This window comes from Somniosus microcephalus, chromosome 29, assembly GCF_052327205.1.
Source record: "Somniosus microcephalus isolate GS21.2 chromosome 29, FLI_Smic_1.0, whole genome shotgun sequence".
NCBI lineage: Eukaryota > Metazoa > Chordata > Chondrichthyes > Squaliformes > Somniosidae > Somniosus > Somniosus microcephalus.
In genome coordinates, this window is record NC_141015.1 from 29,510,650 (window position 1) to 29,526,899 (window position 16,250).

General features: G+C 45.3%; 1 protein-coding gene across 16 annotated transcripts in view; it reads right to left on the bottom strand.

The window, feature by feature from the left end:
* Positions 1–16,250, bottom strand: part of kcnma1a (potassium large conductance calcium-activated channel, subfamily M, alpha member 1a) — a 1,094,159-nt gene that overhangs the window by 24,625 nt on the left and 1,053,284 nt on the right. For 11 of the 16 annotated variants that reach the window (XM_085970490.1, XM_085970491.1, XM_085970492.1 and 8 more), the window contains 3 exons: positions 13,889–14,007; positions 9,266–9,490; positions 7,968–7,996 (listed from right to left, as the gene is read on the bottom strand). The exons of 1 other annotated variant lie outside the window; for it this stretch is intronic. In XM_085970490.1, coding sequence (XP_085826616.1) covers positions 7,968–7,996; positions 9,266–9,490; positions 13,889–14,007 — 373 coding nt within the window. Of the gene's footprint in view, positions 1–7,967; positions 9,491–13,888; positions 14,008–16,250 lie in introns of those variants that run through there. 4 more of the 16 variants (XM_085970500.1, XM_085970501.1, XM_085970502.1 and 1 more) reach the window with 2 other exon arrangements.

The window sequence follows — 16,250 nt, forward strand, 5'->3', positions numbered from 1 at the left end:
GCCCTCCTAATTTCTTTTTTAAGTATGCCCCTGCACTTTTTATACTCCTCTAGGGCTTCTTCCGTCTTTAGTCTTTTGTAACTGCCAAAAGCCCCCCTTTTATTTCTAATGCATTTTTGTATATCCCTTGTCATCCAAGGTTCCCTTTGCTTGTTGGTCCCACCCTTGACCTTTACAGGAACATGTTGGCGTTGTACTCTCTCTATTTCCCTTCTGAAAGTCTCCCACTGTTTTGATGTGGATTTTCCTATAAGCAGCTGCTCCCAGTCCACTTTGGCCAGATCCTGCCTTATCATATTAAAATCGGCCTTCCCCCAATTTAGAACCCTTATTTCCGGGCCGTCTTTGTCTTTTTCCATGACCACCTTAAATCTCACCGAATTATGGTCACTGTCGCCAAAATGCTCTCCTACTGACACTTCCACCACTTACCTGGCTACATTCCCCAGAATTAGGTCCAGTACCGCCCCCTCTCTTGTAGGACTTTCTACATGTTGGCTCAAAAAGCTCTCCTGGATGCACTTTAAGAATTCTGCACCCTCTAAGCCTTTCACACTCTGACTGTCCCAATTTATATTGGGGAAGTTGAAATCCCCCACTATTATTACCCTATTATTTTCGCACTTTTCTGAGATTTGCCTACATATCTGTTCCTCTATCTCCCCCTGACTGTTTGGGGGCCTATAGTACACTCCCAGCAAAGTGCTTGCCCCCTTTTTGTTTTTAAGTTCTACCCATATGGCCTCATTAGAGGAACCCGCTAATATATCATCCCTCCTTACAGCAGTAATTGACTCCTTAATTAATATTGCAACACCCCCTCCCCTTTTACACCCCCCTCTGTCTCGCCTGAAGATTCTATACCCCGGAATATTGAGCTGCCAGTCCTGACCCTCCCTCAACCATGTCTCCGTGATAGCAACAATATCGTACTCCCATGTGTTCAACAACAACTTCAGTTCATCCACCTTATTTGCAAGACTCCTTGCATTAAAATAAATGCCTTCCAGCCCTGCCATATTCTCTTCTGCCTTCACATATTTGGTCTGCCTTCCCAGCTGACTTGTTTTTCCCTCTGTATTTGGCTGTAAATCACCCCCTACTATAGCTCCACTCTGTACCCCAACCCCCTGCCAAGTTAGTTTAAACCCTCCCCAGCAGTGCTAGCAAACCTCCCCGCAAGGATATTGGTTCCCCTCTGGTTCAGGTGTAAACCGTCCGGCTTGTACAAGTCCCACCTTTCCCAGAAGCAGACCCAGTGATCCAGGAAACTAAAGCCCTCCCCCCCCTGCACCATCCCTTTAGCCACGCATTCATCTGTTCTATCTTCCTATTCCTATACTTATCCTGATGTTGGACAAGGACGGAGTTATTACCCTGCTGTGATACTACTGAATGCATGAAGTGTTCCCAGGTCAGTGTCCGAGGCAAGAGGCCATTCTGAGTTTCTGTGTAGTGATCTGAGAATGCAGCTACCTGCTCCGTGTCACCCTGACCGGGCAACCGAGATCCTATTCCTCCTACTCACACTTTAATCTCATAACTGTAAAAATTGCAAACGTTGGCAGATTTCTTTTTGGGGTGGGGAAGGGGGTGGTGAGCAGGCTGAGGACTCGAGTCAACTGGAACCAAGGTGGAGATGGCCTGAGCCAATTCACTGCTGACCCTAGATGAATATTTGCCGAGAAGAGACCTCCCTGGGTTGAATCTCAGTTCAGGTCTCCAGAGTAAGGGTCACCACACAATGGCTAGTGCCACAAGTATCAAACTAATTTCCATACCAAAGAGAGAATTGTAACCGATTCTGATTCCTAAGACAAGCAATGATACAAAAGAGTAAAAGTCAGTATTAAATCAGCATTCCCATGTGTACCTTGCTGTTGTTTGTCGTCTATCGTGCCTCAGGATTAATGCTGTCCCTGAAGTCAATCTATTCGTAACACCACTGTCAAATGTAGTTGTTGTGGACACAAAAAGAATGTTACCCATTTGAGGTAATGGAAGCCCATGGACTATTAATAGAATTCTGCTCGAACCAGGAAAACCTTTGCTATACTACAGTGTTTGAGTCAACATGACGTGGTTTGCACATTGCACAGAGGAACAAAAAGGCAGAAAACTAAGGAGAGAAGTTGCTGATCTGATGGTACATCCACGGAGTAAGTGGTGTGAGCCCATGTCTCAGCAGTTTATGATAGCAAAATACTGCAGATGCTGGAAATCCAAAATAACAACAGAAAATGCTGGAAAAACTCAGCAGGCCAGGCAACATCCGTGGATAGAAAATAGAGTCAACATTTCAGGTGAACCCTTTGTCAAGACTAAAGAGGCACAGGAAATGAAATAGATTAAAAGGCCGGGCTGGGAGAGAACTAAAGAGAAGAGACATTAAGAGGTATTCAAAACGAGACGAGATGGTGATACAGGTACACTATCCCTTATCCGAAAGCCTTGGGACCAGCTGAGTTTCGGTTTTCGGAATTTTTCGGATTTCAGAAGGTATTATTATAAGACTGGGAAATTTGTATTTAATATAAATTTTAAAAGTTCAGGCTACCTCTTGCGACTGTTCCGTGTCTCATTCCCCTTCCTGCTTCTCTGGAAAGCTGGATATCGGCTGACTCCTACTAAGCTGGCCCGCAAATCAGGTCGGGGGTCGGGTGGGGGGGGTGGTGGGGGTAGAAAAGAATATCGGACGGGCCGCGGTTCGGGTCAGGGGGCGGGGGAGAAAAGAATATCGGACGGGCCGCGGTTCGGGTCGGGGGGTGGGGGCGGGGAGAAAAGAATATCGGATGGGCCGCGGTTCGGTTCGGGTCGGGGGGAGAAAAGAATATCAGACGGACCGCTGCAGCTATCGGACGGGCTGCTATATTGTTGGGTTCACTCTCCCGGTACCTCCTTCACACTGCTCGGCTCGGCCTGCAATCTCCTACCCAGGAGGGAACTCTGTGACCCTCTGCCCTGCTCAGCGTAAGTCGTGCGCCACTCTGGTCATGTCGTACGCACGACTTACACTGAACGAAAAAACTTTCGGTTTTTAGAGGTTTTCGGAAGTTCGGATAAAGGATAGTCTACCTGTAGGACTAGTGGAGACAAAAAGTGGGGCAGCACGGTGGCATAGTGGTTAGCACTGTTGCCTCACAGCGCCAGGGACCTGGGTTCGAATCTGGCCTCGGGTGACTGTCTGTGTGGAGTTTGCACATTCTCCCTGTGTTTGCGTGGGTTTTCTCCGGGTGCTCCGGTTTCCTCCCACAGTCCAAAAGATGTGCGGGTTAGGTTGATTGGCTATGATAAATTGACCCTTAGTGTTAGGGGGATTAAATACATGGGGTTACGGGGATAGGGTGGGATATGTGTCGGTGCAGGCTCGATGGGCTGAAATGGCCTCTATCTGCACTGTGGGGTTTCTGTGATTCTGTGAAAAGACAGCTCTAGATTAGGTGTGAAATGCGTTGGCAGAATGGGAGACAGCTGCCATGTGGGAGAGAGAAAAAAAGGAAAGGGGGTGGGGGGAAGGCCAAAACAAAGGTGTGGATAAAAAATATAAGTAAAAATATAATAGGGGCCGAGGTTATGATCTGAAATTGTTGAACTTGATATTGAGTCCGGAAGGCTGTAAAGTGCCTAATCGGAAGATGAGGTGCTGTTCCTCGAGTTTACGGTGAGCTTCCGTGGAACAATGCAAGAGGCCGAGGACGGTGAGGTCCGAGTGGTGAAGAGCCAAACGGAGATCCCGTCGAAGAGAAGAGCAGAACTTCTTCAAGGTAGGCATTCCTAGAAGAGGTGTGGCAGTGAACCAAACACTTGTACGATAGCAAAATACTGCAGATGCTGGAAATCTGAAATAACAACAGAAAATGCTGGAAAAACTCTCAGCAGTTTATGCTCTGTATCAGTCGCGCTGTAACTGCCCGGGAACGTTTCAAGCTTTGTTTTTAATGTTCGCGTGGAACCGACTGTCCTATTTGGTCCTCAACAGTATTGATAATATAAACCGTGCTCTCCTACTGGCTCAGTGTGTGGCAGAGCAAGACCATCCCAGGAGCTGTGTTAACTGAGCTCAGCGGGAGTGGCAGTCGGACTGCTACAATTCCCCACAGCAGCTTTGGACAAGGGAGAGGAAAGCCATTAGGATTCCCTGACCCCTGCTGGTGGTCTGTATGGCTGGTTCATCAGGTAGTAGAAAAGAAAGGAAGACTTGCATTTATATGGCACCTTTCATGACCTCAGGACGTCCCAAAGTGCTTTCCAGCCAATGAAGTACTTTTAGAAGTGTAGTCACTGTTGTAATGTAGGAAACGCGGCAGTCAATTTGTGCACAGCAAGGTCCCACAAACAGCAATGTGATAATGACCAGATAATCTGTTTTGTTTTTAGTGATGTTGATTGAGGGATAAATATTGGCCAGGATAGCAGGGAGAACACCCCTGTTCCTCAAAAGAGTGCCATGGGATCTTTCGCATCTATCTGAGTGAGCTGACAGGTCCTCAGTTTAACGTCTCATGCGAAAGACGGCACCTCCGACAGAGCAGCACTCCCTCAGTACTGCACTGTGAGTGTCAGCCAAGATTTTTGTGCTCAAGTCTCTTTGGAGTGGGACTTGAACCCACAACCTTCTGACTCAGTGGCAAGAGTGCTACCCACTGAGCCAGAACTGACACGGGTAGAATAACCTGCTGACATTCACATATTGATAAGGCCTAAATATTGATAATAGCCAGTTGGCCACCAGAATGTGACTGATGCCCATGGAATTGTATGTAGTCCAGCAAGGAGTCAGCACCTTCAGGAGAGGAAGGAAGGAAGGACTGGTGCGGGGTGGGGGAAGCAGTATAACAGTGACAATGTGCCATTTTTGACAGGAAATGGGGACGCTCAGATCAAGTTTAACAACCCTGCTAAAACTACATCAGCATTTGTACAAAGTGCAGAAATTCATTCAACTAAACACAGATTTGCTGGAAAGATTTCAGCCCAGTTCACAGATTTCTTGCCCTAATCTACTGTGGACCGACAACTGATGAAATAAATGTCTAAATTATGCTCTGGAGTTATACCAACATTAGAACTCTGCCTCCGTAGAGGAGGGGCTTTTGTCCAAGTCTCAGTTTTGGAGACCCAGCACTGAACAAGCTTTCTGGGCTTTCCAATATAGCCTCGCTCTCAGTCCCCTGGCAGGCCTGGATTTTGCCTGGCAACCCGAACACTAACAAGATGTCAGCTGCGCCCCATGTTTGTCTGTCAGTCACTGCACTGTTATTAATGCCCAAAGCTGCCCTACTGTGCTGGAATGTAAACAAGGCCAGTCCTATTAATTATCTCGGCGGTAACCAGTGACTTTTACCAGAATCAGGCTAGGTACTTTTTATAAATATTTTAGGGTAAACTGTTACTCTCAATCTCATGGTGTTCTGCTGATGCTGGTTTACTCAGCAGTCACTAGATTAAACAACATCTCCACATAAATAGACGATTTCAGTATTTAACAACTTGCATTTATATAGCACCTTTAATGTAGGAAAATATCCCAAGGCGCTCCATGGAGGTGTAATCAGATGAGAATGGTGCCGAGCTTTAGAAGGAGATATTAGGAGGTTGACCAAAAGCTTGGTGGAAGGGGTGGATTTTAAGGAGGAGGGAACGAAAGAGGCAGAGGGCTTTAGGGAGATAATTCCAGAGAGTGGCGCCTAGATGGCTCAAGGCACAGCTGCTAATGGTGGGATGAGGTGGGGCGGGGGTTGTACAAAAGACCAGAGTCCGAGGAACCGGGGGAGTTCTGGAGGGAGCTATTGGGGCTCAGCAGGCTTACAGAGCAAGGCAGGGGTGAGGCCATGAAGGGATTTAAACACCAGGATGAACGTTTTAAATTGGAGCGATGGGGGAGCCGGGAGTCAATGTCGGTCAACAAGGTCAGGAGCGATGGGTGAGCAGGACTTAACATAGAAACATAGAAGATAGGAGCAGGAATTCGGCCCTTCGAGCCCGCTCCGCCATTCAACGAGATCATGGCTGATCATCCAAACCCTAGCACCCGGTCCCTACACCGACAGCCATCCCAACCAAGCCCTATCCCCGTAACCCCACGTATTTAATCCCCCTAACACTAAGGGCCAATTAAAATTTTTTTTTTTTTTATCATGGCCAATCAACCTAACCCGCACATCTTTGGACTGTGGGAGGAAACCCACGCAAACACAGGGAGAATGTGCAAACTCCACACAGACAGTCACCCGAGGCCAGATTTGAACCCGGGTCCCTGGCGCTGTGAGGCAACAGTGCTAACCACTATGCCACCGTGCTGCCGTCCTTGGTGGAGGATAGAATACAGGGCAGAGTTTTGGATCAGCTGGAGTTTATGGAGTGTGGCGGGTGGGAGCATTGGAATAGTCAAGTCTGGAGGTGACAAAGGCATGGCTGAAAGCTTCAGCAGCAGATGGGCTGGGGCATGGGCGGAGACATGTGATGCAACCGAGGTTAAAGTAGGTGGTCTTTGTGATTTAAAAGCCACAATTTTTTCTTTAATATCAGTACTTGGATCCCAGATTATTAAAGGTTTTTTCCAATTGAAGAAGTAAAGTCGAGAGTGATGGTGGAATATTTTCTGCTCATACTATTCCACCAATGTCTACCCAAAAAGTCATGAATAAATATATCTATTACCAGTGCTGAAGCAACAGTGATTTTGTCATCGCAGGGAGACCTGCAATTTTGCATTGCCTTTCATCCAGAGCCACAGGTTATGGGTGTTGCCAACTGACTCCATTCAAGTCAATGAGGAACGAGCCATTCAAACTGGTCTGGGAGCCAAACCACAGCTACCCAACTTCAGAAATGGCCCCAGTCACTAACTGGCTGCACTTTATTTGGTCGCTGGGTGGCTCCAGATCAAGTTTAACAAAGTAGTATTTCTATATTTAAAAAAAAACATTATTGAGCTTCACATCTTAAAGGTCACTTGCTATCCCATAAGCTGCAAATGGAGTTACACAGGAATAAGATTTCACTTTGTGGATCCACCTTAAACATACAATCATCAATTTTGCATATATTTAAGTTAAAAATGCCCCAAAAATAAAATTCACACAACAATGCCTGTTTCTCATTTAGCAGCTGCAACTTTTGGTTGGGGGAGGGACGGGATTGAGTCGGTCGATTAGAGCACGTGTATCGTAAAGCTTTCTTACGTTTATCTCACATCTGCAAGGTATACAGTAACATGGGATGTCACTGCAACTGGGACTTAAAACACGGAAAGCAAAAAAATATGCACGCACATACACAAAACATGGGAGTGGTCGTGAAGAGAACGTGTGACATAATGTAGGGAATAAAGCATCATTGGTGGCGTGGGCCTGATAATACAGAACCGTTGCCCAGCTCAGAGCTGCACTGTGATGCTTTTATCCTTACATTGCCGCTTATTGTTATGTATCCCGCACTGACACTCCTCCTTGACAAATTATGTAGAAACGTGTTGAGGGACAGATACACGACACAGAATGGCTGAATCACGAAAACATCACTTTTAGCAAACTGAATTTTCAAGAAAGAATGAGAATAGATGTTAGCCAAACCATTGTGTGAACAGGATGATTAATAGCTCAGCTAATACCAACATAAAATCAAATGATCCTGTTGCTCTCAGACAGGACAATGAGCTGAATGATAGAATCTGCATATGGTAACAGATTCCGATCGGTCACAAGGCAATCACATGAGCAGCAAGATGCCACATGCAAAGGAGCAGGAGAATGATGGATACACACGGTCACATCGGTGATGGACAAAGCGACAGCAGCAGACAGCTCATTTCGGCCAGAAAGCATAAATAAACAAACACAAATTATTGGATTTGTTTAAAAAAAAGTCTTTTTACTAAAATTTCAATTGACAAAAGTTTCACAAGGACAAGTATGGAAAGAACCCACGGCAGTTGCCATATCATGCAAAACCATTGATAGTCATACCTTGGCTCATTCTAGTCATCCTTGTAGCACTTTAGAGAAAAAGTAAGTAAATATTCTAGGTAAGTTTACAATTTTCTTAAACTATCACATTGTGGTCTCAGCACTTTCACTGGCACTGTCTGACTGAACATTAAAATCTCCTGTAAACAAGACGGTGTCAGTGAAAGTCGACTTTGGTCAGTAGTCTTAACCATAACACACACCCACTGGCAAACTCATGCTATGAAATAGTGGTATAGTGTAAACATAGTTTTAGGAAAGTATATTAAATTTATGAATATATATATATTTAAAGCTTTCTTTACTGAATAGGGGGGAAAATGCTTCCTAAAAAATTTACATTCCCACATAACACCAAAAAACAAATGTCCTGCATCCATGAACGATCGACAGAGCGTATGTGCCAATTGTGTCTATGACAGTCACACAAAAGAAGTGCGTTTAACTGTCTTCATGAATACAAACTGTGGTTATGAAATGGCTACTGTATAAAAGTGCCTGACACACTATTTTCTTATTTTTTTTGTTCTTTCTGCTAAGATTCACATCATTGAACCACCCCAGTAAAACATGACTGACTTCTTTTTTATCTTCGGAAATATAAAAGTTAATTTAAAAAAAAAGTGACATCAATTCTCAGGGAGCGAAAGAAAAAAAAAGGTTGACAATGTAACAGTCAAATCAAAAAGAATAATGCTTTGCATGTCTCGGTAAATTCTATTCATCGCCCATCACCCACCGGCCCCCGTCCCACAGCCCTTTCGACTATGTCTGTGCTAATACGAACATGCTATTGAATCAGTGACAAGGCAAAAATGTCATGAATTTAAAATGCTCTGCCCTTGTTACTGAGGGGACAACAGTCACTTTCGCCAGGAGTTGTCTGTTTGGATACAAGTCATTTTCAGTTTAAGATAATTATAAAAATCTTACCCTTTTCTGTACCCTAATGCTATGCATTAAATAATTACTATTATTGTGCTCTGTGTAAACTATCAAACATTAGATAATTAAGTGTTTCAAATAAAGGTATGTCAGTAGTTGCTGCTGAGAGTTAATTGGTGTTTGGTATGATTGGTTTTTAGATCCATCTGGATTGTTGCTGTTGTGCTGCAGGAGATGGACGATGAAATCTGTTGACAAACACATGCATACAGACGAACATGTGCAGACATACGTGACGCGGTCCGTGACAAAGGGAAGCTCTGCGCTGGGGGAAATGGGCAGAGGTGGAAATTTCACACACTTTTTTTCATCAGTTAGCATGGTCATAGCAAGCTCTTTCGTCAAGCACATACTTCTGCTTTTCCCGGGGATCCCGAGTCTTGTTGCGGTTTGGACGGTTGGTGGAAGATGGGATGGAGTGCACAGACGAGCTTTTCTTACTGGAAGAGTGGGAGGAATGAGACGAGTGCGATAAGCTGCCACGGGATTGGCCAGCATTGTGGTCAAATTGCATCAGACTGAAGATCACATCCGTTGAGACGAGTTCAAATTCATAGTGCGGATTTGCGATCACATATCTGAAAAGGAACGGGAAAATACAAATGAACCATGCAAGCTACCCCAGTACAGGAACATTATTATCCATGTAAGGACCGCAGAGTCCTAGCAAACCCACTTTTTCAATATTGCTTTTGCCTAAGGCTGTAACCTGGTGACAAAATTTGCATCAAAATGCATTGCCCAGAAATCCCACTGTATTAATTGTGTATGATGCCAATTGCAATAATTTTACACTAACCGGCAGGCGGGATGCCCAGGCGGATCGGGTGGAATGGGCGGTTCACACCCCGCCCGATGTAACTCTCCATTGGCTTCACTGGAGTGTAAAATTGGGCGTGCTGTAAAACCAGCTTTGCACCCCCCACCCCCCCCAATCCTGGCAGTTTACCGGGTTAGGTTAAAATTGCCCGCCAATGTTTCTGCAAGACGCGCCACCTAGGAAAGTTGAGAGTGAACATGATCCATCGCTTCACTGCTGTTGCAGATAACTTGGAAGTGCCAGGGAACTTGTGAATGATCGTTTATCTGTGAAGCTGGAGTCAGATTTCAGAACAGTGCGAATCCAACTTCAGTCAGACATTACCACGTAAGCAGCGTCTTACTGCGGCTGTCTCCCTACAGTATGGCAACAACTGGAGTGGACACACAGTGCACACTGCTTGAGGAACTACAAAGAAAGAAAGACTTGCATTTCTACAGCGCCTTTCAGAACCACTGAATGTCCCAAAGCACTTTACAGCCAATGAAGAACTTTTTGAAGTGTAGTCACTGTTGTAATGCAGGAAACGTAGCAGGCAATTTGTGCACAGCAAGCTCCCACAAACAGCAATGTGATAATGACCAGATAATCTGTTGTTGTGATGTTGATTGAGGGATAAATATTGGCCAGGACACCGGGGAGAACTCCCCGGCTTTTCTTCGAAATAGTGCCATGGGATCTTTTACGTCCATCTGAGAGGGCAGATGGGGCCTCGGTTTAACGTCTCATCCGAAAGACGGCACCTCCGACAGTGCAGCACTCCCTCAGCACTGCACTGGGTGCATCAGTCTAGATTTTTGTGCTCAAGTCCCCGGAGTGGAACTTGAACCCACGACCAAGCACGTGTGGGAAAACAAATAAATACAGGAAATGCAAACCTCTTCTGAGTGCGCAGAGAATCATCAAGTGAACAACTGGGGAATGGGGATCAATCTAATTATCTTGGCTAGAACTCTGTTTTGTCTTTTGAGTGATATGTCTAAGAGGTAGTTTCTGAGCAACGCTTCAGCAGAACAAAGTAAACTGAAATAATTCTGGCACTAAACACCGAGTGATGATATTAGTTAGACTGCAATGACATTGACGTTACTTGTATGTATCCAGAAAGCAGCAGTTCGAACACTGAGGTGATGATATCTCTGTTACTTTAAACTGCTCCTGGGCAGAAACGGTGAAAGCTATGCTGGGGCAAGTCTCCGGTGATGGATTTGGTGCTGACCTCCACCTATCTTTCGGTTATAGATGATCAGCTTGTTGTGTCTTTACCATATCGGGGTGCGGAGGGGGGGCGGAATGGGGAATTTTAACCCCAAGGACAGGTTGGTTGGGGGTGTGTGGGAAGGTAAAAAATTTAAATTCTCCAACCCGCCCACTTCTGGGTTTAATGATGGCGGGTCTGGGGACGGGCGACCAATTCGCTATCAGGAGGCGGGTCAGTCACTAAAATCTTTTAAGGACACTGCGCGCCACCAGTTTAACTCCATCTTTATTTTTAATGCATGGAGGCCTGGGAGGTAAAAGGAGGTGAGAAGGGCCGGATCCATGGGGTAAGTACCTTTATTGCACTGCTTGTGAGCCAGGAGGAGCAGGAGTGTTTCCCCCAGGCCCAACAAAGCTAACAAGCGAGTGGACCTCCAGCGACATCCACCCCCGATGGGGCTTTCCATACCTCCCCGCGACTTCCTATTCCCCCCACCCCTGCGATGTCCAACCCGCGACGGGGCTTTCCATACGTCCCCGTGACTTCCTATTCCCCCCCCACCCCTGCGATGTCCCACCCGCGCGCGATGACCGATTCCCCTCTCCGCGATGTCTGACTCCCTCCCCTCCGCCCCCCGCAATGTCAAACTTCCCCAGCATCCGCTCCCCGGCTGACTTCCAGCTCAAGAAGCAGACACACTCTGTCAATCTGGCCGTCGAGCTGGAAACCTGTTGAAAAAATGTAAATGGCGCCCTGCCGTTAAATTCGGCAGATAAATTGACCCTTAGTGTTAGGGGGATTAAATACATGGGGTTATGGGGATAGAGTGGGATATGTGTTGGTGTAGGGGTTACGGGGATCGGGTGGGATATGTGTTGGTGCAGGCTCGATGGGCTGAAATGGCCTCTATCTGCACTGTGGGGTTTCTGTGATTTCTGTGAAAACCTTACTTCCGGGTTTCCAGTCCAAAAATCCCCCTCCGCCCCCACTCTCTTCCTGACTCCAAGTAAATATCGAGGCCATCAGGCCCATATAACCAGCAGTGTTGAGTCTGTGTGTCCAGTTATGCTTATTATAAATCACTGGACACAGACAACAAGAATAACTTTAACAGGTCTTTACTATTCGGAGGTCAGGGCTGAACTGCCCAGCAAATCACTACACAACGTTTATATACCGGTGTGGTCACCACCGGTATTACAGTATACAGCAGCCAAGAGAAAGTAGTACATCTCTTAAGGTAGTTCTCTTAAGGTGGAACAGGTTACATACACCACAAGCAGCTAATACTATTACAGTATTTTTAAATCTAACAATGGGGTGTGATAGCAAAAACAAACTAAAGGCATTCATGCTGCCTATTGCTGGGGTACAATGCCACGACTGTGGGTTTTTACCACTCCAGTGATTGTTTTGTTAACTGGTTTTGCTTTTGGATTAAAACAAGCATGAACGATCTCTGGTATTCTTATTCGTTATTGCTTCAATAGGCTCCCTTAAATGGACCAAATTCATTATTACTGTATAATTAGCGATCTCGTTTCAACAGAAGACAAAGGCAGTCTTTGACAGCACCTACACCCATGCTGTCCCAATAATTGGGCCTGATGAGGAAAGCCTGGGCCCAACAAGGAAGGCCTGTTGTGACAGGCTCCACAACAGGCCTGTACACCAGCAGTTTCACTTTCAAGCAATTAGAAAATACAATTTTGATTAGACTGCTGGTTCTGGAGAGCAGAGTCCTTATCTTTTGACCAACTATCCGAGCCAGAATCAGTAAAATCAGGCTTGTGTAGACCTCCGCTGTTTCCTCTGACCCCGGAGTTCAAGATACTGCCAGTTTCAGACAATCGATACCGTCTAAGGCGTCTTTTGCTTCTGAGAAACCGGATCTATCTGGGAATTGAAGTATTCACCTCTTCTGTGCTCATTCTGAACTACCATTGAGAACAAGCATGGGCGCATTTCATGCATAGTCAATGTCGCTTAATAGATTTAGAACACGACAATTCCTTCAGGCAAGTGTACCATTCAGTGAAATGGTTTCGTTGCCAAAATTAACACGACTGAGCACAAGGCAGGACTTCACGCATTACGTGATCATGGGCTGGTTGCTGTATTTACTCTAATATCTACCTTAGACAAGTTAGTCAAACGTAACAATTTTGCGCGATGTGAGCTTAAACATTACATTAACTGAGGAAGTGTCCACTGGAAAGTAGCTCCAGTCCCTACACTGTGCCAAGTGAGGAAGTAGAGAAAGTCAGAAAGGACACGAGTTGTCCAGTGTTGTTTGCTTTGTCACAAATGCAAGTCGTTCTTTTTGCCATCTGTTGTGTTCATGCTTTACATATCTATATTTTACTCTCAAGATAAGAAAGTTTTGGTGAAAAAGAAATAAATGTTCTGAACTTCAGAAATGTGGGGACACATGACATGATGAAAAAACATTTTGATTGATAAGTGTGTTTATTGCCATTGTTTTGGGCTGGAATGATCAGCTGATTTGGATTGATTTCTTGGCTGTGTTTTAATGTTAAATTATGTGCAAGGCATCAAATGGTGTTGTTGTACCCTGGGATGCCATTGTCTGTGTTCATGGCGTCTGTCACAGCATCTTGTCGTAAACAAGTCAATTTGACTTAATCCAGCTCTGCTGCAAGACAGCAACAAATAAATACCACAGCTAAAACTCTCATCTCAAGTGCTCCCAGTCTACAGTGAATGACATACTGCCAGCACTGCATTTGTGCCTATTCCCCCTTAAAACTGGTGTTGTTCAACTTATCTAATTCTTTCAGCAAACTCTTTTTCTGACAGCAAAGGCCTACAGATGGGCTGTGCTTTTACATTCGTTTTTGCATCAGTAATATTATGGCTAACATAGCAAAATGTTAGTGAAAGTTAAAGGGACACGAGCATTAGAAATAACAACTAGGGAAATGTGGCACTTACCGCTTAGTACATTGGTTCTGTGCGCGTAGATGTGCATCTCTCAATCGGTAAATTCCAAAGCAAAGCATGTTGTACGTTTTTAAGGCCTTGCAGAACAGGTCTCCATAACAGCCACCGTCCTGGGGCAAAAAGACAGAAGAGATAATATCAGCAGCAGCTTCGCTTCCAGGCCAATATTTACCACCCACCCTCCCTCAACACAGCTCCAGTTGAAGGTGCAGGATTGGAATAAAGAAAGAAAGAGGAAGAAAGACTTGCATTTCTATAGCGCCTTTCACGACCACTGGAGAAAGCACTTTACAGCCAATGAAGTACTATTTGAAGTGTAGTCACTGTTGTAATGTGGGAAACGTGGCAGCCAATTTGCGCACAGCAAGCCCCCACAAACAGCAATGAGATAATGACCAGATAATCTGCTTTTGTTATGTTAGTTGAGGGATAAATATTGGCCAGGACACCGGGGATAACTCCCCCTGCTCTTCTTCGAAATAGTGCCATGGGATCTTTTATGTCCACCTGAGAGAGCAGACAGGGCCTGGGTTTAACATCTCATCCGAAAGATGGCACCTCCAACAGTGCAGCGCTCCCTCAGCACTGCACTGGGAGTGTCAGCCTAGCTTTATGTGCTCAGGTCCCTGCAGTGGGACTTGAACCCACAACCTTCTGACTCAGAGGCGAGTGGATTGGGAAGGAATGGAAATCCATCAAGTTCGACACAAAGTCATTTGTTTCATAAATTGGATGTGAAGAAAGAAAATAAAGAGGTGATACACATGGCAAAGCAACTTCAACTGATTTCCTTGGTCTAAAAAAATGCAAGTGTAGTAAATAGAATTTGTCCAAGCCAGTTGCGTAATGTTGCAAATCTGCCAGTTATGAGGATGATCACACTATTGAGCAGCAACCCTCAAGAGATATTCCTCCTATTACTCTCCTAACCACAAACTACCCACCACTTATAAGAGTCATCATTCCGAGCTTCAAACAAATAAATCACTTCAAGCAATATAGTTTACATTCCAGGTTGCACAAGTGTGTGAAGTCGCGCAGATCAAGGCGCGTGGTGTGAGTCTGTCTCAGGAGTTGGCTACACATGGTTTCAATTCTGCAGCAGCGTGAACTTCAAAAAGGTTTAAAAACTTTGGCTCAGAGTTTCCGCTCTGGGCGTAATCGCCGAGCTGGGTGCGCGTTGGGCTTGTCTTTTGCGACGGGGTTTTATTGCTCATGTTTCCACTCAAACTCATCTGCATATTGACAAATGTAAAATGTTCCGTGCACCAGCGCACCAATCGGGCTGCGTTTTAGAATGTATTTTTTTTGTTAAATTTGCAGTAAAAAAAAATTCCTCGGTATATTTCAGAGTGGGAACCAATGCTCCCTTTAAGCTGCGCGACCGCACGGTGTTCTGCAGCCCCCGCGCAGCTTTTAAATAGGAAAAGCTGCACATGCACGGTGTTTTGAATGGGCCGCGCACCTAAAAAAAAAAATGAACGGGCAGATTGGTGGTAACCTGGTACAGTTAGATTAATCCAGCTGAAAATGGGTTTATTCCCCCACGAGTCCAATTTTAAATCACCGAAACTGACTTTAAAAAGCTCTACGGAACCATTTACTAGTTACGTTGGTGTACAGTAGTCAGTTTCTTAGTAAATTAAAAAAAATATTTAAAAGGTGCCTATTCGTGCCCCTGCGCCTAAAAACAGGTTTAATTTTAGGAGCCTCATCGAAGGCCTGCAAACGGATGCAATTAGCGGACACTCGCCATGGCGCTTAATTCGATCTGGGGCCATGGCCAGTTGTTGGTGGGGCCCAGTTCCATCGCGATGTTTGTTAAACCAGCGCAAAATATCACCGACCTTCGATTTGCGCTGGATGTGATTGCACTAGAGTGGGTACAGGGGAGATTTACGAGGATGTTGCCAGGACTGGAAAATGAGGAAAGATTGGATAGGTTGGGGTTGTTTTCTTTGGAACAGTGGAGGCTTAATTGAGGTGTATAAAATTATGAGGGGCCGAGATAGAGTGGATAGGAAGGACCTATTTCCCCCAGCAGAGAGGTCAATAACCAGCGGACATAGATTTAAAGTAATTGATAGAAGGATTAGAGGGGAGTTGAGGAGAACTTTTTTCACCCAGAGGGTGGTGGGGGTCTGGAACTCACTGCCTGAAAGGGTGGTAGAGGCAGAAACCCTCATCACATTTAAAAAGTACTTGAAGTGCCGTAACCTACAGGGCTACAGACCAAGTGCTGGAAAGTGGGATCAGGCTGAATAGCTCTTTTCATAGAAACATAGACGATAGTAGCAGGAGTAGGCTATTCGGCCCCTCGAGCCCCTAACTCCTTCTTGAATATATTTAATAA